Source organism: Hirundo rustica, chromosome 3 (assembly GCF_015227805.2).
Source record: "Hirundo rustica isolate bHirRus1 chromosome 3, bHirRus1.pri.v3, whole genome shotgun sequence".
Taxonomy (NCBI): Eukaryota; Metazoa; Chordata; class Aves; order Passeriformes; family Hirundinidae; genus Hirundo; species Hirundo rustica.
Window position 1 is genome coordinate 43,523,230 of NC_053452.1, and position 21,165 is coordinate 43,544,394.

Genomic DNA, 21,165 nt, shown 5'->3' on the forward strand with positions numbered 1-21,165 from the left:
TACAATCTTTCAAATTTTTTATTGTTACTTCGGCAGGTTTCCACAGTAATCTACTGTACGGCTGTGTAACATTGACAAATTTCTTCAGTTAAAAAAATGTAAAATAACAGGGTACAAAAATGAGCACTTTAATTGCTTTAATTCTGCTTACCATGTAAGCAAAAGCAGGTGTTATATCCCTCACTGGCTTTTAGACCAGACTATTGCTTCCACAGGAAAGCACCATGATGTGCCAAAGCACAGATGCCTGACATCTGCTGCCAAATTGCAGTGAGCTCCCCAAGGATCCCAGCGAGTTCACCAGGGCGGCCAGCAGAGGCACAGCAGTTCTGCCATTTGTGGCACAATGCAGGACCAGAACCAACAGCACTGCACATCCTCCCTCCCCAGTTCTCTTTTTCCCCTTTATGAAGGCTGGCTGTATAGGGATAAATGCAATCCATGTTTAGGACTCTCCCCAGGTTCGATTTGACTCGTCATCCCAAACCAAACAGCAACTGCATCTTCTGAGCACGGCAAGATCCATTCATAGCTGATCATGCAGCACCAGGCAGGATTCATCACGCAGTGTACTTTTCCTCCCCCTGCTTTTTTGCTTTGTGGTAGTGGTTGTAATCATTATACAGATCCTTAAAGACCTCCCTCACACCGGCTGGGAGCGATGCATTTAAGAACTTGATGTCCCGTTCTATGCAAAGGTCAAGGATGTGATATATTCCCTCTGTGAGATGTGTCTTCACAGCTGGGTGCAAAGTCACCTACAAGAAGAAAAAAATTGCCTTAAACTTGAAGACAGAAAGGCAAGAAAACACCGCTTCCACAGCCAGTACACATTAAATGCTGACAACATTATCCGCTGCATCAGACCGTCTGGAACAGCCCATCAGATAAAATCCAAGATTTTGACTTGTGCAGTATTTTCCTGAATTTTGCAAATACTTTTTGCAAAACAAGCACAGCCCTTGCAGTAAAATCCACAGGAGTACTATACACATTGCTGCGGTGGCAAAGACAATAATCATCCTGGAATCACATGGACACTCCTCAGCACAACAACTCCAATTAAAAAAAAAGCCTAAAATACTTGCCTTGGATTACACATTTCAGTCGATTCTGTATGTCTCCTATAGCCTGCATGCTATTAAGTCAGTTTCAAATGAGGACTTCCTTTAGGCTGCTCTCTCATTTACATGGGGTAGTCAAACAATTTTAACTTATCACTCAACAATTTCATATTTAACTAACAATATTTTTCTGATTACTTCAATGTGCAACCCTTAATAAAAGAAGCCTTCCAAAATCTCAGGAGATGTGTATTTCCTTAATCTGTTTTAACCCCAGGAATCAGGTACCTTGTGTGAAGTCATGCAGAAAGTTGGAGGAATACAAGAAATGACTCAGGACTCAGCACCCTGCTCCCGACATTACCTCTGCTCAACCCCACAACCAGCAGAACCACCACTAACAACCAGGAACATCACTGCTGATTCTGGAGTGCTCTGCTGCTCTAGGCCAATTGGAATTTGTCCTGTGCTCACAAATCACTTGCTAAATACTTCACTGCCCAAGACAGTGCTGGCCTCTGGCATCATCACGTTATTTTTGCTACAGAACCACGTCTTATCTTTGCTGAATCCCAAAATTAGCTTTATGCCTCCAGATGTGAGCCTCTGCACTCCAGGCCTAATGAAAATTACATAAAAAGCTGTCATTAAAATTCAGGCTTCTTTCTTCCTTAGGCAACTAATAAACTTTCTGCTAATGAAGTGCACTCCTCATCACTGTGACAGGCTCTTGCTGTCTTTCTGCCCTAAATGTGGAATAGCTAATACGTTTTGTTAGATCCACTAACATAGCAGGGAAAATCATATAGCAGGCATTAAGGCACATAAGACTTCCTTTAGACCTGTGACCCTGAAGAGTTTGCATGTCCAAGAGGTTGTAATTTTTCCCTTCGCTGTCAGCTGATCAATTGGTTTGTTTACAACAGATGTTATTTCTCCATACACTGTGCAATACAGTTGGAGAACAGCTGAGCATCACAGCTCCCAGTGAATGCACTGGGCTGGGTTCTCCCTTCCTAGGGCAGAGAAATAACTGCAGAGAACAAGGACAGGAATACCCACAGCTATTGACAATATGGACCAGATGGCCCTCTTGGGATAAGCAGCTATCTCAGAGCTGCAGTTAATGGAACTGCATCCCTCACATCACAAATTCATCTGGATCCATGCCTTATTTGGGCCATTCTGGCTTTGCAATTTCCCATGAACACCAATAACACCACGCCAAGCAGGACCAAAGATTTAAACAGCTGTCACTACTGGCTGGCAGTTAATTATGCTTGTAAGTGGTTTATGGTCTATACAGTTAGCACAACCAATTTGTCAAGCATTATAGAACTCCTGATGCGAGACATTAAATGTGTGAAGAGGTATTTCACCATCGCTGAATTAAGCAACAGCTCATAAGCAACAAGCAGAAAGCACTGTCAACAGTATGAAAGAGATGCCACCTCCGGTAAGGAATCTTTCTAGATTAATACAAAATAATTTGTGGTATAAAGAGGAAACACTGAGGGAGCTGTTACACAACCACTTTAGGGGTAAGTGACTGCTCAGGCCAGTAGCTTTCATCAGCTCTAGTTCGCAGACCCTTAAAATTGTTCCAGTAAGTGTGCAGATGCCTATGCAAAGACTTAAATCTACTAACATGTTTTTCTCAGTTATCTTTGATGGATCCTCAGGGTCTTCATATCACAGGGAGAAAGCAACTGCTCCTGACTCAGAAGAGATGAATGGTTAAAAGAGTTTTTCTCTCCCCCTGCACAGCAACATGAAAGATGTGTGCATGCCCCATTTAAGACAGGCATCTGAGGCCCCCTTTTCCTCTGATATCCATCAATTCCCAGCAGTCTAATGAGCAAATAAATCATCACCTACTTGTGATCCATCTATTCTGTCAGACAGAAAACACTCCTTTGCCACAGTGTCTGATGGCTCACTACACCAACTCCCCCTTCCACACCCAAAGGTTCCATGCATACCTCACTGATCTGTGGTTTCAGCTATCATCCATCACTCTCCATTTCCCAGTGAACACCTCGTACAAAACTTTCCTAGAAGTCTCATGAAACTCTGTACTCCTGCTAATACTGAGACAAGTGTCCTTCCAACTTAAAAAAGTTGTTTGATAATTCAAGTCAGGCTTTCAGACCTACATTCAGTGATAACCAGATTACAGAATTCACAGACGGTTAAAGGGAACAGAAGTCACCTTAACAGCAACTTTCCCTTTGCTGAACTACTACATTCACAAAGTAAACAATAATGAACTAATCAGGAACACTAAATAATATGGCTAAAATCTGACATCTCCCATTGTTTTCCTCCCCCACCCCCCAAAAAAAGAAAAAAGACAGAAAAAAAGACAGGTGACAGAGAAGACAGCAAAATCTAACCTCTGTAGTAACCTTTGTGGTTAGTTACACTGTTACACCACAATCCTTCAGAAACACAGCACCAGTTAAGAATTTTTTTTTTTTTTTTTTTTTTTAGTAAGAGGGCTTAAAAACAAAGACTAAATTTCCTTTCTGTATTTCAGCCCATGCCCAGGCCAGAACCACAAATAATCAGTTTGCGGGTACTTGCACCACAAGGCGCATTCAAACCCTGGCGAAATCTCAATCTATTGGGCTGAAGAGAATGACAAGCTGAAGTTACCTCTGGATGAGAGAAAACACTGATCTGGCTCTGGCATCCATAAGAGCAGAAGTAGTTGCTTTCATTAAGGATCAGAATGATATCTTTGGTACAGAAAGAGAACTACTGAAAAGCTAACAATCTTTGCCTTGGTAACACTTTTTCCATTCATTTAATCATTTAGATCATATTAAAACATATTTTTCAGGAGACTCTCCCACCATTAGTTTGCCAGATGGGACCTTAACTGCTATCAGTCCCAGACAACTGAGACTATTTGGGAGATAAACTTAACTACCAGATGTATAAGGAAGATATTTTAACAATGATGGTGACAAAACTCTGGAACAGGTTGCCCACAGAGGTGGTGGATACCTCATGTCTGGAAACATCCAAGGCCAGGTTGGATGTGGCTGCAAGCAACCTGATCTGTTTCAAGATGTCCCTGCTCATTGTAGAGGAGTTGGACTAGATGACCTTTAAAGGTTATCTTTCAACCTTTCAAACCAAACCATTCTATGATTCTAAGAAAAAAAAGCAACACCCAACATGGCACTAAAGCAAAGAAGCTTTGTACGTGGGCACTGCATTGTTTTACCTCAAAAGAAAAAACCCACAACCCTTTAGAAAATTTTCCAGGAGTTTGGTAAGAAAGATTCTCAGGAACACTTTCATAATATAACAGCCTGGATCAAACCTGCATCTCCATGAGGCATAACTTCTCTAACTTCACAAATGTTACAAAATTTAACAGAGTTGCCTTAGGAACAGAAAACTCCAAAGCTAGCACAATACTATGGCACTTTGAAGACAGACGAGAACATACCTTCTGCAATTCAGTCACATACTGAGCCACAATGAAAGCAGAAAACACGGTGAAGGCCTCCATTTCTGCAGCAACATGAGTATACATCCGCTCCACCAAGTGTGCACACTTCAGAATCATTTCAAACTCATCCGTGTTGCCTAAAACATAAAGTGAGATGCAGCCAGGCATTTGAAGCTTAAAAACATTAGGGGAAAAAACCCAAAGAATCACCCAGTCTTCCGTAATTCTTGAACTACATGAGGCCAAGGACAGCTTGCCTATTTTATCATCTTTTCTTGTCAAGCCACAGCTACAGGCCCCCCACAACACACAAAATAATCTCTTACAATGGCCATTTTGTAAGAGCATACTGATTCCAATTTCATGCGCACTGCAAGATAAAAATTACGTGTTATAGATGTTGAAGCGCTCAAAACAGCAGTTATGGTCCCTTCCACAATTCAGTCCACAACTAGCACTGTGGAGGAGAGAACAAGGAGACAAGAAAATTGTATTCCCTGCCTAGAGAAAATCAGAAGACATTTCTTATAAGCAGCATAGTAAGAAAGCTTTCTGATGAGATCTATTATGTGGAATATAGCAGCAAAAGCTACATCACTGGAAATATCTAAAGTGAGACTGGGGAGATCAGTTGAGAATTAACCCAGTAGGCAGAAAATGAAGAGAGCTGGTACAAACAAGGGAGAAGGGAAATCCAGAAATTACTTTCATGTTATCTGCTACAAAAACAGAACAATCCTGCAAAGATAAAGAGTATCTTTTTCAGCTTGAGAATGCCATGTACCTGTAAGCTTCCTGTGACAATTGCTTTATCTAAACAAATTGCAGAAGCAAGAAAATTCTCCAAATCTGGCACCAGTTTAACATAGCTTTTTCTCCATCACTGAGCCTCAGCTAACATATTCCCCTACAATAAATACATACACTAATATTTGCCCACATCTGTGGGCAACATATCAGCTGAGATAAACCCGAACATGCCACAGGCTGCAGGACATCAGCAGAAAGCTGGGATACAATCCATTTCAGGCCATGAAGTCAACTTGTCTCAAAACTCTCCACTATTAAGGACAGGGTATTTGTATCCTGACCATCTTAATCACTGTGGACACTTCTGATTTGTCTACTTTGACTATGTAAATTCTTTAATAACTTCCAGTAAGAAGTCTGGTTTTTTCCCTTCCTCTTAGGTATTTAATTACACTTATTCCATATCCTTGACCATACAGATATAGCATCTAATCCCAAACGATGCTTCAGATACATACAGAGTTCTTATACTTAGCATAGAATGGTGACAGCTCAGGTCTGCAGAAAACGTAGTTTCAATCTCAAGAAATTCCATTCAGCAGCATCCATTTGGGATTGTAACTCACACATTCTAGCATGGATCATTGGAGCTCACAGCCACCATGCTTGCAGACACAAGGGTTGACAGGAGGAGCAGAAATTGGGCACAGCAAGCCTTACCGCTTCCTGTCTACTTGCCAGCCAGTCAGTGAAGAGTAACTTAATCACCAAAAGTAATGCTGTCTGCATAGAGTTCCCTGGGAGCCCCAGCTGTCTTCCTAAGCCCATAGCACCACAAAGCTGATCCCCAATTTGTCATAAAGGACAGATAGGGCTGACAGTTTCAATGCCACAACTAGGTTTTGAAAATTTTGTCCTGTTCAGCATCTCCTCTTCTAAAGTGTATATATAGTGCAAAGGTGGAAAAGATATGGTACCTCTGTCTCCTCTCTGACGTCCTTCATGCATGACAGAAATAACCAGACGATGGAAACTGCTCAGAAAAGATGGTGCTGCCTTAAACAGCACCTGAAAAAGACATGAAATAAAAACATCTGAGATTACACAGTAGAGGGAGTGGAAAGGGTAGAAACTATCTTTTCATTTTGCATCCTGAGCCATTTGTGCTTCTGGAATCAATCACAGAAAAAGGAAACATTTTCTCCTAATCTAGCATCAGATTTCATAAACAATCCACCGCCAAAGAACAATCCAGGCACAAGCAAAGCAGGAGAGCAACCAAAATTACGTGATTCTGACATTCCCAGCCTTTTAAAGGACAAGCAGTACAATGCACTTCCATACTATCAATACAAAATATTTCAAAACCATATTAAAAAAATTTCTATCACTAATATGTTTACTCTTCCAAACTTTTTCCCCTTCTCCCATTCCCTCAAAGATATACCTTTGGATGACACTGCACAATGGAGAAGAGCACTTCATGGACCCCCATGAAGACACCACGATAGTCTTCTGTTTTCAGATGATCCAGAGGGACTGTTAGTAGAATGCTGAATGCCAATGAAACGTGATGGGGATTCACGAGAACCCTTTCTCCCTGCCTTAGCAGAGCGGCTATAGTCTCTAGAATAGGTATAACTATGATGGAAATCAGTGACTGGTCCTGACAGGCCTCTTTGGTTTGCAGCTACAAGACAGGAAACAGACAATGAGACATGCATTAGCCACTTATCATTGGTGTTGGAACGCCAGAGAACACTAATGCTCTGCCTGGAGTCAATGGAACTAGACCTGTTCTAGCTGGACTGGCAGGGAGACTCCTGCACCTGAGCCATTTTCATGCAATTGTGCCCTGTGTGAGGATGCATTTTGAACACTGCTGTGAACATACATGTAATGGCAACTATTCCCTAGCCCCCTGAAAACCAGCACCTCTTTGCACCTCTTCACACGAATCCAAAGATGCAGTTCACTCCCCTACATGCATGCAGACCTATAAAAAAGGGCAGAAACTGCAAGCTTACGACTCCCAGGCATTGCAGAACCAACCTCTGACAAACTCTTGCCTACAGATATCATCCCAAGAGTAGAAAAACCTACATCACTAGGTTTATATGCTGTACAAATGAAGGGCAGGAAACTTGGGTTTGATGTTTCAGTTAAGTTTCTCTTTCATAATTCTGTGAATTTATACAATTATTTTTTTCTGTAAGTGTCACCCTGGTTTTTCTGAGTTTTTTAAAGCCTTTTGATTGTTCATAAGATGGAGTCAGACCTTTTAGCTACTGTACAATATTAGGAGCAGTTTCTGCCTTTTCTCACACATGTAACATAAACAAATCCTTTGGTTTTCATTCCCTGTCCTTTGTTTGCATATTTCTAACCTGAAAACAATTGTAACTGACAGTTGGTCTGGCCATTCAGCTAAGGGGTGATAACTCCAGAAGCCAATCCACAGCCAGACCCACAAATGTATAAAAAGTAAGAAATAAACAGGCAGAGGGGCTCTCAGCCTTGGGCTCTCTCAGAGAAACATCTCTGCCCTGCAAAATCTCTCGTCTCCGTGTGATTGCTTTGCGCGTCCCGATCACATATAAGCACTTATTTTATTTTGTTTTGCTGCTGTTGGCTTCTGCTGCAACACATGGCTGACAGTAATCTTTTCCTTTGGACAGGAGAGGAAGGACAGGAGACAGACTCTCAACTTCGCAGTCTAACAGTTTCTCCCAAGCTCTTATTACACATTGTAGTTCCTTAAAATTACTGTGCATTGGATGACCTGCACACTGCACTCACAGGAGATTTACTTGAGGAAGGAAGAGAAAAAGGGTCTAGACAAAAATGTTCAGATGAATCTGACAAGGATTTGTTTAGTTTTTATTCCTGTGTGCCTCTGTGCACGTTAGATGTAAGCGCTAGGGACTCTAACAGATAGGAGGGGTAGGTAATGAAGTTACAACAGAGAGATACTTACAGCTAAAGCTGTGATTATCTGTGGGCTGGCAAACCAGAAAGCTTTCTCTTTGTCTCCACTTAATGGGCAGCTGAGTAATAATTTGGTTAGTGTAACAGCTGACAACACTTCCTGCAGAAAGCAGACAGATCATCAGTCAGGGTTACAAGGCACACCAGCTCCTTTCAGGTACAGAAGAGCTCTTTCAAGGCCAGTGGCACTTTTGAGAATTACCAGAGCCTTGACATATGAAAGGCCTCCCACCGATACCTCTCTGGAAATTGTGAAGTAAGCAGCAGCTCAACAGAATTCAATGCACTGAGCAGCACTGACCCGAACGTACTTTACGCCACATCTGCTTCACAATCAACTTACTGTACAAAAAGGCTTACATGACTTTTAAGAAAGGAAAACCTTCTCATACAACTGCCACTAGGTAACAGAGGGAGGCAGAGGCAATACAAGGACACCAGTACACCATAAATTAAGAACGCTGGTTTTGGCAGCAGGGTTTTTTTACTTGCTAGTCTTTTATACAGACTGAGACAAGAAGCATATTGAAAGCTACATTCAGGTGGCAGGAATTATCTGTGAAGTTCAGGAATTCCAGATCCGCTTTCAAAAAGATGCATCAAGAATTGATGCAGCACACCCACGTCTCTTTCTGACAAATTAGAGAGGGCTGGATAACCCCACAAGCTTAATCCAAGTGTCATTCTCAAGTCACTGGGCTTTCTATGGAGCACCCAGCTGACTTTTTTTTGCCAAAAGTGTTCCATACATTACCACTGGTGCTTAAGCTGCTCTGAAGAAGGGCACAGAATTTAAAAATATACTGAGTGCTATCTGGTTATTGCTGGGTAGTCTTTAGAGCAACAAGTATCAAAAAAGCACAGGTATGGTTTTTGTTTTATTCAAAAACACCAGCACTTCTAAAAGTGCCTTTAAGCTTGTAAAAAAGAGCCACAGGCAAACACTGACTGTCATATCTGCTGTACAAGAGCTCTGAGCAGCAAGTAGGGAAGAGCTTTTAGCATGGTCTGTAACAACATAGCTGCATGATTTTTGTTGACAATACATGGACTCAAGACTGCTGAGTCCTTAAGCTGGACAGAAAGTTTCTTGAGTAGGTTTCCATGATCTTTCCACCTCTCAATTTGTATACAGAACACAGCACCGTCACCAAGCCCTTATCCACGTAAATTAATTTCACCTGATCACTGAACATAAAGCAGGAAGAAGAAAAAAATATTTAACAAATGTCAGTCAGCCAATGACCTTTTTTCAAGATACAACAGACTGTAGAAGGAAGGTGACTTACTTTAGCCTTCTGCTGCCAAACATTCCTCACTTCCAGCCCCTGCAGCACCAGCTTCATTATGGCATAAAACTCCTCAGCAGAGCAGTTTCCCAGCACGTGGACAAGCACCTCTGTCAGCTCCATCTCCATACTTTGGATCACCTGGGTTGTAATTGCAGGACCTGCATATTCAAGAGACAAAAGCAATCAATTCCCAAGACAAGCACTTCCACAGGTAAGAATAGGGCAAACTGGAAATAAAACAGCTCTGGGGGTACCCTTTTAACACTCAAATACACAAAGGGCTTGATACTTCCTCCTTACCTTTTCCCCCCACCAGTGCAATAACTTGATGATCTCAAGTATATCCTACCCTCATGTTCACAGAGCAGTCATCATACCAATAAAGAGTCTTCAATAATACAGAAAGACTACACCAAAAAACCAGCTGCACAAGCCAAGGGAGCAAGCTAAACAAGCCACAGTTCTTTTCTACAAATGGTGGCCAACCATCCATCACAAATCACAAAAGCTTTTTTAATGACTACTCAATGGCAACACAAACACTGAGATCACAACTGTAGTTCACTTGAACAGGAGTCCCCAAAGCAGGGCGTGCACAAGACAATCCATTAGGGTGTGGGAATTTTAAGCAAAATACCTTTAATAAATATAAAAAGATATTTTAAATAGTGTTTGTTTCATCCTTATCTCATGCTTTTTAAACATTTTCTGTATGTGTGCTTTGTAATGTACATAGTGGAGTAGCACATGTATAAGTAAATTATATTCCAGCAGTGTGTTCAGTTTTAGTTTTTTTAATGATAGGTGTGTGCAGTCAAAAATGTTTGAAGACCACTGCACCAGAGCATGCCAGCATCAAGTTTGACAAATTCCAACAGTTTGAAGAAGTCAAAGATAACTTCTCCAAAGAAGTTTGGAGAAGTCAAAGAGAAGAGTCAGCAGTTATGCCTGCTGTGTGTTTGTCTCTCTTTCTGAATGAAACAATATAAAGGAGCCATTAGGTCCCACAGCTGGCAGCAGAAGTTTTTGATGTAATCTCCAGCCCTGGTTCTTTATTTGATAAGGATAAAGGAACTAACCTGCCAATATCCCACAGAATTTCTTAGAATCACCACATGGTGTTCAGCATCCTTAACAGTTGGGTAACTTCCAGTGTTCTATAAACTCACTACCCGATACAAAAGCAGATGAGTACTTTACTCTAAGATCTGACCTGGTGCAGATCAGCAGCTTCAGTGGTGCCCACTATATCAATTACATGAGGAGGACACTGCACTTCAGCCCTACCTCCAGAAGTACTACCATGTTCCAGTTACTTTCAAAATGTTCTACCAGGGATGAGTAACATAGGACCTCTACTTTATTAAGATGTTACCATTCATCAGAAGGTCATCACCAAACTAGATGGCGGCTGTGGTGCAGGTACCACAATATCGCCTCCTCGAAAATTTTCCTGTTATGCATTTAAACAAGGATAGCCTGCTGTTTTAACACAAGTAAACAGACTTTTAAAGAAGCTGTATGCTCTGCTAAATGCAAAAATTCGCAAAATTAGCAAAGGAGGTGGAGAAAGAGAGTTTTCATACCAGAGAGAAGCTTTTTTATAGCAAAAACAACCATGACCGCAGTTTCTTTTTCAGGATACAGCTCTGGCACGGAGCAGAAGACGGTCAGGAACTGCAGTGCAGGCTGGAGGAACTGCAGATTACTCCCTGCACAGGGCAGCTCTCTCAATATCTGAGAGTAAAACTCCTGGTACAATTTAATACGGGGCTGCTCCAAAAACCCACTGGGCTCCTTCTGCCAGTCCTTCTTGACAGGATGGTTCAGATCTGCTTTGAGGAGAGTAGTGACAGATGGTATGAATGCTACAGGCAAAATCTGGTTTGGGGTGTTACTCTGAAGACCGTGTTCAACAGTTCTGACCATCTGCAGAACTACTGGTTCCAACAGAGCAGAGAGCACATCTGCAGAATGCAGCTTCTTTTCTGGCAGCTGCTGGAGGTGCAGTGTGACAACATGACAGAGTGTGGTGAATGCTGTGAGCAGTAACTGCTCAGCTGCAGGATTCCAGGTTTTCCAGTCTTTACTTCTGGCTGCACCTGTGTCTGGCCTGCAGCTCACCAGGAAAGACATGAACTTCTCCAAGTTGAGCTTCACACTCTGTCTTCTTTCAATAATCATCTGAAGAAAGTTTTCCAAAAACTCTTGGACTTCCTGGACATACTGTGTCCAAATGGGAACAGTCAAGACATCAGTGAAGAATTTGCTAGCTGTAAACTGGGAGGTCATGACAGCTTCAAGAACATCACTGGCATGTAACACCTTAAAAACAGAGTTGGCATTCCTGCCAGCTTGCAGGCACCTCAGAAGGTGGAGGCAAGTACTTAAAACCTTCAGCAATAACAACTTGCTGCAAGAGACACTAGCCCTGGTATTAACTAGCAGGGACAGCAGCACCAGAAAACACCGAGCACAGTCAGAGGGAAGAAAACTGTCTAATTTCAGGAGAGAAACAATTTCTAGCAAACCCAGGCATCTTTGTAGCTGACGTTCTTTCAGGATGACAGGGCAGCCATTTTTTGCTAACGATACTATACACTGGGCAACTTTCTCCAGTGTTTTCCAAGACACGCTCTGCTCATTCTTCAGCAGTTTGTTTTCTGATGGTAGTTCCAATGGGTTAACAATTTTGCAAGGAGCCAGAATTTCTTCATGCCAAGGAATATTAGTCACAGACAGCTGCTGAAGTGGCAGATCTACTGAATCCCTGGTAGCAGTGGGCAGCACCATAGCAAACTGGTGAATAAGATGGGTCAGAAAAGCACAGTGCAGGACCTTCAGTTCTGGTAGAAGAGAGCTGTGGATGAAACCAAGGGATATCCTTCCAATGCTGATGGAAGGCTCCTGATCCACGGCACCTTCCTGAGCTTCGGCCAGCAACGTCTCTAGAAGAACATCTGCAATGTACTCTACATCTTTTAAGGAAATATAGGGCAACAGGATGGTCAGGTTGGACATGATGAGGTGCCAGTGTGCTGTGGGGTAGCTAAGTTCAGTTATCGCGCTGATATCTCCATCCCATGGTTCAGATTCTCCTCTGCTCACGGTGGATCTTCCAGACTCTAGGATGAAAGCTGCAGCATGCTGCAAGGCCTGCAGGTCAGCTTCAGTCTGCATTAACATCATCTTCATTTTCTGAAGCGTGAGCAGTTCTAAGCAGTATTTACTAGTGGAGGCAAAACTACTTGCGAGTTCCGTAACTGTCCTCCAACACTGTTCCTTTACACCAGGCAGAAAAGCTGAAATGCTGCAGTGCCTTGCAGCAGGTTCAGTAACAGCAATTTCAGCTGTTGGAGACACGTATTTACTGCAGCTAATACCAAACAGAGTGTCTACCTCAACCCAAGTGTAAACAAGGAGGAGAGCAGCATCACTGGCCTTTCTTAGCCAAAGCTCTGACTTTCCTTGCCCTCTCCTAGGAGCCTGCAGCAGCTCCATCAGTGGCTGAGTTATTCCCTTCTGTATGTTTGCCATCAAACGCTGAGTGCGAAGCACCACAGGGGAAGGAGTGACATCATCTATGCTCCTCATGTTGAACAGAAATGCATGCAGCACCGAGCACACTGACATCAGCTTCAAGGCCATGTCAACTGACCCTTCAACAGCTGGAATGATAAGGGCCTGGCATTTCTCTACAAAGAGACACAGAATGTCCAGAATCTGGTTGGGTGGCAGCTCAAGAAGGCACTCACGAAGCTTGACTGTCAGGCCAGCAGAGAAGACAGGCGGCCTCTGTTCATCAACAGCTGGCCGGCAAATGACTGTCAGCACCTCTTCAAAGAGGCGTGGGAACTGCCTCAGCTTGGAGTAAATCTGGAATATGGCGTTGATGAGAGTCTCCTGCGGCTTCTTCGTACGTGGCTCAGAGGCCTCGGCGTCAATCCAAGCTGATGACACCAAGTCATCGAGGTCTGGCTCTACTATAAGGTGGTTTAATGACATCAGGAGTTTGAGACACCTGAACCAAGCAGGGATGGAAGCTTGGGAGTGTGTCAGCAGCGTCTGTGCTAGCTTCCGGTAAAACCCAAATTGCACCTCCTTGTGCCGGATACGGTCACTAGCGACGTTATAGATATCATTGCTGAGCACCAAGCTCAGAAGCTGCTCCAGAGCAAGCAGCTCTGTGCTCCAGTCCACCGGGGAGAGCGTATCGCTCCTCTCTTCCTCTTGCAGGCCAGAGAGCCTGAGACAGCCAAAAAGCCTGCTGAGCATGTGGAAACACACAAGGTGGTTTTCTGCCTTACAGAACGAGTCCAGAAAGAGCTTATATAGCAGGGACACCGAACTGGCTACAACCGCTCCATGGAGGGCAGGTTCACACAAGTCAGTGCCCAGCTTGGTCTGCACAGTGTTGACTGGTAAGAGAGTTTTGAAGGCTCCTTTCCTCTTGTGCTGTTCTGGCAGCAGCTCTTCTTTGTAGGATGAGAAAAGCTCAGGCTGAAATAACCCACCCTGCAGCAAAGTCTCTATTTGGCTTCGTATTTCTCTGCTCAGGTGCTGACGCACGTGGTTATCGTCCGCTTGTGTCCAGCTCTTCACAGCCAGCAGGTGCCTCAGGAGCAAACACGGCTGGACTAAGTGATTCGTCACCTGCCCAAACACATGTATTGGGTTGGTTTGCTGCCTCTGGAATAGGAGGTACTGAGCAAAGGTAAGCTGGAGGACACTGAACAACTGGGAGCTCACAGCATCTTCAGAAGCCAGCTGCTGACATGCCAGCTTGGACAGCTTGCTGAGGAGATCAACCAAAAGCTCACACTTTGTTGTGTAAATGATGGACAGTGAAGGAGTAGAAAGGATCCCACTGGAGCAGCTCAGCACGGTGCCAATGTTCTGCTGTGTTTTTTCAGAACAGGCCTCTGATAACCTTTTGTTTATGACCTGAAAAAAGAAACAAAGACAAACCCCAAAACCCAGTCAATTTAGCATACAAAGATAAAGCCCATCATAACGAACCAACAACACCTTCTGTGAGCTGTGGCTGCAAGCAAGGGGGACATGCCAACAGCTGCTGCTGGGCCTCTCACATCATAGGTTTCAAACTAGAAGCTGCACTGTCCTTGCATTTGTTTGCAGCACCAGATGAGTAAGGAAGCCCTCATGCACGCTACTGGCAACAGCATAAGACTATCCACACTTGATACTAATAGTTCATCCTGCAGAAATGGAGTAGGGGTAAATTTCTTCCCTACTTGAACGGTCCCCAAAATTATGCTCCCAAAACCGAAAAAGCCCACACAATACACATCCCTGCTCTGACACAGGGAGCTTATTTAGTAAGAATGTCCACAACTAAATATCATCTTTATATTTGAAAAGCAGACAGTTTATGGTCCTGGTATTTGGAATGTGAAGGACTACTCTCTTTTCTCTTTGAGGGATACACACTTGTTGAGAAATAATGCTGTGTTTCTCTTCCTTTTCTCAAACTTTATGTGCATCTCCCTGCTGTTTTCTCCTTCAATCCACTTCTCACACGCTCCCTTTTCTCACCTTCAGATAATGCCTGCAAACAGTAACAATTTACAAATCTGCCTCTATTTTGTTAAAAACTTCACCTGTCTCATTACACCTTATTGTGGATGGTCCATCTCTTCAGCTGGAACATTGCTGGACTAAAACAGACCCTTAAATTCTTCCCACTCAACCCTCTACCACCCTGTCCTGTACCTTTGACCTAATCTTCATCCAGACAGGTTTTCATACCCAGACCACGTTTAAATCTGGCATACTTTCTGTGCAATATCTCTGAAGCATAGATTTCATCCAATCAACTCTCCATAGTTCAATTTCTACATGTAAAGACAATCTTTTCTTGATTCCCTTCAATCTGATCAAAACCAAAAGGATCATTCTCCCAGTCATTTTCACTGCCTTTGCAGCCACTCACTAATTCTGCCATTTTTAACCTTAGAGCTGCACAAATACACACTGTATTCCAGGACAGAAATAGAGAAACTTTCAGTATAGGTCCTGCAAGCAATCAGATTAATATATATTTCATGCAATGTCTGACACTGTGAGTCAAGTACTGTAAGAAATACATATTGCTATTCAGAATTTTACCAGATATCCGCAGTTATAGTTACCTGTGCAACTGAAAAACTGAGACCAACTGTCTTCCCACTCCTCACGAGATCCTGTAGTCTTTTACTATGGATAATATTGTCAAGATATGCCCAGAGTTTTTCAACAAATTCATCCTCCAGTTTAAGTTTCTTATTGTAGCTGGAAACCAACGTATGGCTTACCCAATCAAGTAAAACCTGTTAACAGAAGGGAAAACAAGAAATCTTTAACAAGCCCCAAGCAAAACCAGGACAAAAGCAGTACACCTTCACAGCTACAGCACTTGTGCTGTGAGAACTGAGCTACATCCAAGCAGAATAGCCTCTGAGTGAGCAGAGAAGACTGCTGTCAAAGGCTTCATTTCCTAAGAGCTTACACTCTATACCTAATGTTGGACCTGTGCTCGCATGTACCATCCCAAAACAGCTTTCAGGAGTGAACATCGTTAACCTGACAACATTCTAATTCTAACAGCTGATACTCATTAGCAAATGAAGTCTTTTAAATCAGTGCTCAGAGAATCAGCTGGTTTTCACCTTCTGACAGTTGCTATTTCACTCACATCCTTCTCTTCGCATGCTTAAACTTACTACCTAGAAATTCAGGCCTAAGAACTTAGATGGGTGCAAACTGGAAAAAGTTGAAATCTCCTTATTACAGTTTTAAAATTGAAGTTGTGGTGTAAGGCTAAGTTTAGGATTCTAAGTAACTGAAATAACAAGACCCTAAACATAGATCTTAGATGTGCAAACCTAGACCCCAAAGTACTACCAGGGCTGGAGAAATAGGACAAGACACCCCTAACCCAGGGGAAACACTGCACAGACCTTCAGGAAACGGGGTCAGAACAAGACTTAGGAGACAGACTAGGTTCTATGAAGAAAAAATCAAATCACCTTCCAAGCAGCAGTCCATGAATCCACTGTGTGCTCTTAACTCATGCACAACAAGTTCTGAGCATCAGAGAAAACACACACTATAACACCAAGAGCATGTGACTTTACAGGAACCTGTACTGGACATAACACCAATGGCAATGACAGCTCTGAAGACAATTATTTCTCGTGTCTCTGAGAGACGGAACACAGGCACCACCCTCTCTACAAGGAAGTTTCTTCCATCCTGCACGAATGCAGGTCTTTGTCCTGAAGCTACCTGCAATATGTTGTTATAAAGACATTTCACGTAACAGCAAAGAAAGAAAGAGCCGATCACAATCCTAAAACAGCGTTATATTTACAATGCTATCAGCTACCTAAGAAGTTAGATCTGGATTTTAAGAACTGATTCATCCACAGCAGCAAACCGCCATAGGTATTTTCTTCTTTCATCACTGTTCACAACTAAAAAGTACTCACCTGCTCCTTATTAGGCAGGACGCACTGGTGAGAAACCCACGCGAACCGGGCTAGTTTGAGTTTGTCCTCCCAAGAAGTCTTGTTGCTTTTCAGCTTCAGGTAAATCCCGGAGTAGATTGCTGCCATGGGGGCGGCAGGTGGGAACAGCAGAGAGGCAGACAGGCGTCTGGAAGAAACGCCAAGCAAGGAGAAGGAGTTCGGACTGGCAGCGGCCCCGCAGCCGGCACTCACCCACGTGGCACCGCTCGGGGCCCGAGCACCCCTCCGCCCGCCCTCCCGCCAGCCTCCCACGGCCCCGCTCCCCACCGCCCACCTCCCCCCCACCAGCCCCCGGTCCCACTCGCCTTCCCCTCCGCTCGCGGGGCCGTCGCTGCCCGCTCCGCGCTCCCGGTACGGCCGGGCCCTCCCCGCCGGCCTCTGTCCCCGCCGAGCCGCGGCAGCCGAGCGCCGAGCCCGGGAGGCGGCGCGCTGGGGGGAGCCCGCGCCCATTGGCGGCCAGAGGGCGCTTGCGCGGCCCCGGCCCCGCTCCCGCCCGCCCCGGCGTGTGTCAGCCGGGCCATGGAGGGGCCGCCGCCGCCCGCCGGGCCCCGGGCAGCACCGGCCGCGCCACCGGCACCGGCCCGCAGGGGAGGCGGCAGCGGCGGCGCGTCCGCCGGCAGCGCCCGGCGCCGCTGGTCGCAGTGACAGCGCTCCCCGGCCGCGCCGGCCCCCGCCTGCCTCCCGCCGCCTGCCGCCGCCTGCGATGCTCAGTGAGTGGGGACCGGCCCGGGGCCGCGGCCCGGGGCCCGCGCGGGGGGGGCCGCGGGGGGCGGGGCCGGCGGCGGGAGCAGGGCCCGGGCGTCCCGCGGCCGCCTCGTGGCGGAGGCCCGCAGGCCCGGCCGGCCGGCGGCTCTCGGGAGGCCGGCGGGGGCACCTCGGGCACGGGCGCGGCCCTGGGGCAGCCCCGGCTGCGGACGGGGCCGGGCGCGTGCCCTGCCCCCGGAGGTCGCGGGGGGGCCTCTGCTCGTGATACCGTCCCTTCGCTTGGAAAGTGCGTGGGTTCAGCGAGCGTCTTCTTATCGCGCCATCTCTCTTCCCTTTTTTTTTTTCTTTTTTTTTCTTTTTTTTTGTTTTTTTTGTCTTTTTTTTTTTTTTTCATATTGACAGGAGAAGGCTTTAACCTCCGCGTCCCTTCAGCGAGCGCCCTTCGGCCCGCGGAGCAGCCCCGGGACGGGCGTGGGGCCCCGCGGGGCTCCCGGCCCCGGTGTCCCCCGGCAGGGCCCAAAAGCGAGCAGTGCCGGTCCCGCGGCTCCGCTCGGCCCAGGAGGGGCCCAGGGGTGCGGAGCTGGAGCCGAGGTGGTGTGAAGTGGGCCGGAGGAAAGCGTGTCCCGCAGAGGACATCGGTGAAGCGCTGCTTGGCACCGCCTTGGGGCCGCGGGGGGGTCGGGGGGAAACAACGTGGAATTGGCAAAGCGTCATTCCTAGATTGTGGGCCAGAGCTCGGTCCAAATGCAGATGGATTCATGCTCTTTTAAGATCACAGCTGTTCCCTCTCTGCCTCTTCACATGAATGCCACTGCTCAGGCAAAAGCCTTCTCCGTAGTTCCTCCTATCCTATTTTCCTATTTTGCACCACCACCGTGCTCTCCAAGTCAACTTGTCATGTTTACTGTCCGTTTTTGTGAATTGCAGCTGCTGCATGTGCGACGTCTCTTGGCTCTGCGTTCGTGGTTATCTTCATATCAGTTTATCCTTATCTCTCTTATTCTGAAATTTTGTAAATTTTAGATTATCCTGATGTCACAAAATTAAAACTTGAGACCTATTATTGTTGATTGGCCCCAGATTTCACCTGGAGTGATAATGGATAAAAGATTATTTTTTGCTGTCCATAACTGAGGCCTGAGACAGAGTCCTTACTAGAGAATATTTAAAAGATGCTCTTGCTTTATGCTTTTTATTGCTTTGGGGGTCGGGTCTTTTTTAACTTAGCTCTCTGATGCTCACGTGTCTTTCCTCAGTCTGTTGGAAGAAAGACACTGCTGTACCAGTGTCGGGACAGGAATACAGAATCCTTAAAAGCAATGTTTCCAGTGCTAGTTTTCAAGCTCTTTTTAGTATGTCTGTACTGGGATTATTTCAAGGCCATGGACTGTGCCTAAACCTGTACCTGAAATGTAGCATAGGTGGGAAGATAATTTCCTTGGCCCAATGCTTAGTTCACAACTAATTTCCAGCTTTTCCAGGAAGGAGGAATTTGTGATGTGTTCTGTGTTATTAGCTTCTGCCCCCCTTTTTTTTTTTCCTTCAGTGGTTTTGGTTCCTAAGAAAAAATTACCTTAATCTTTTTTCAGTGCTCCGGTTTGGAACACTGCAGAAGATGCTGCATGGTAGCTCTGCATTCTCACAATATGATCTTTCCTCTCTCTTTCCTTATGTATTTTGCTTATCAGTAAAATTAGTTAACAGCATTAGTATTTGTTATTCTCTTTGGCTGTTCAAGAAGAAGGAGACAGCTGGGGCTTCCGAACAATTGTTCCAGCCTTTATGCATTTGTGGACAGGGAACTCTATATGCTTTCAGTTTGTTACATATTTTAGAGATTATCTTCAGTTTTGAGAGCTAGAGTCTTAAAATTGATTGAAAGGTAAAAATGGCAGGCTTGTCCTTTTATATGCCTTTAAATTCTGCATCATTGACCTGTTGTGAATTGGCATAGTTGAACCAGGCTGAAGGCATTTCCATCATTATGTTTATTTTATGATACACTCTAATTTTGATAAAGGGCTCAATAAAGAGTATCTGTAGGAGTGTTGGTTTTGCTCTTGCACTTCTCATGATTGCTTTTCCTGCCTCAGTGACATTGTTCTTTGTAATGCTTAATGTGAAGTATAAAGGCAAAGTGAAGGAAGAAACAAAGAGCAGAAATTAGAGTATGGGTGACAGTGTGTCTGATGCCAATGGATGTTTCTTGGTGAAAGCGCATTTCCTTAAGGTTGTTCCTGTTGTGTCACCTGGGAATAAGGAAAAATTCTCCTTGAGGTACTGCTGGTAACATCCCCTACTGTGACTGCAGGGGGGAGGACATGGAATAGCAGGGAACTCTACAGATTGCCTAAATGCCTCGGTTTATTGCCTAAATGCCTCGGTGTGGATCTGGACAAGTCACTTGCTTTTTTCAGTCCATGCTGCTGGCTGAAATGCAGAATGGTAACAATACATTGTGAAGCTTAGTTCAGGGTAGTTTTTAGGAGGGTGCTAAGTTGCTGGTCCATCCTTGTGTCCACTCTTCTTCGTGGTCTTGATAAGAGTTCTGTTTTTCCTACAGTTTTGTGCAGCTGAAGTGTTACTCTTGAGACAGATATAACTTCTTTAATTGCAGGGAAGATGCAATTTGCTTTTGGAGTGAAAAAAGGTGTTGAAAATTTTTTATTTTAATGGGTCTATGTGGAAATGCTTTGAAAACTCCCACCTCTTGATGCCCCTTCTACACCCTCAATAGTTACTTAACCTGTGGGAACAAATGGGAATCTTCTTAAGGTGTTCACCCATACGTGGGTTTGCAATTCCATGTATCTGTTGGTAGTGAACTATTGCTGAAACCTTGCACCCTCATCCACTTACTTGTACCTAACTTCCTCACAGAAGAGTTATTGTTCTAACAAGTAGAATAAGCACTATAGTGTGCATAGGTATTAGAAAAAAACATTTGTAATAATGTTTTTAAAGCTGTCCTTTTGGTAGAAATAATGGTTCTTACAAAGGGAGGAAGGGCATCCTTGTCTCTCTGGGAAGTTGGGTTTCATCAAATTTAGGAGCTGAAACCAGGAAGCACTAGCACTCAGGAAACATTCATGTCATTGGTAGTGGGACTGTAAGGTGCTGAACTATCTCCAGGCAGCCTTTACCTGGTGTTGTGATAGGAAAAAAAACCCCTGTGGCTTAGTTCTACTTTATTTAAAGCCTTTTGGGTTATCTAGAGTTTTGTGTAAAGTCAATGGCTGTTGTGAAGGATTGGTACAGTCAGTGGCTACCCAAATAGCAAGGGAACTATTGCATTCATCTTACTGAGGTTCCTCTATTACAAGCCAGGGGCTAAAATACAGCATTGGGCTCATTTTGATTTTGAGGTTCAT

General features: G+C 44.7%; 2 protein-coding genes across 5 annotated transcripts in view; one reads left to right on the forward strand and one right to left on the reverse strand.

The window, feature by feature from the left end:
* URB2 (URB2 ribosome biogenesis homolog) lies at positions 1-17,501 on the reverse strand. The gene is made up of 10 exons (XM_040057533.1): positions 17,395-17,501; positions 17,051-17,216; positions 15,713-15,889; positions 11,147-14,504; positions 9,558-9,718; positions 8,258-8,368; positions 6,728-6,970; positions 6,258-6,348; positions 4,528-4,667; positions 1-758 (listed from the first exon to the last, which is right to left on the reverse strand). Exons 2-10 carry the CDS (start codon positions 17,174-17,176, stop codon positions 561-563), a joined length of 4,605 nt encoding a protein of 1,534 aa, XP_039913467.1. The 5' UTR covers positions 17,177-17,216; positions 17,395-17,501; the 3' UTR covers positions 1-560.
* The window catches only part of TAF5L (TATA-box binding protein associated factor 5 like), a 20,115-nt gene continuing 15,963 nt past the window's right edge, over positions 17,014-21,165 (forward strand). For 2 of the 4 annotated variants that reach the window (XM_040057534.1, XM_058419622.1), the window contains exon 1: positions 17,728-17,799. The gene's annotated coding sequence lies outside the window, so the exon portion shown is untranslated. Of the gene's footprint in view, positions 17,150-17,727; positions 17,800-17,986; positions 18,081-21,165 lie in introns of those variants that run through there. The other 2 variants (XM_040057535.1, XM_040057536.2) reach the window with 2 other exon arrangements.

What these genes read in the sequence shown, in the direction of transcription:
- URB2 (XM_040057533.1), bottom strand. Translation starts at nt 17,176, where the DNA reads ATGGCAGCAATCTACTCCGGGATTTACCTGAAGCTGAAAAGCAACAAG. An exon ending in TCCTGCCTAATAAGGAGCAG is followed by an intron (nt 15,890 to 17,050) that starts GTGAGTACTTTT and finishes TTCTGTTAACAG; the next exon opens with GTTTTACTTGATTGGGTAAG. An exon ending in ATGTGACTGAATTGCAGAAG is followed by an intron (nt 759 to 4,527) that starts GTATGTTCTCGT and finishes TTCTTCTTGTAG; the next exon opens with GTGACTTTGCACCCAGCTGT.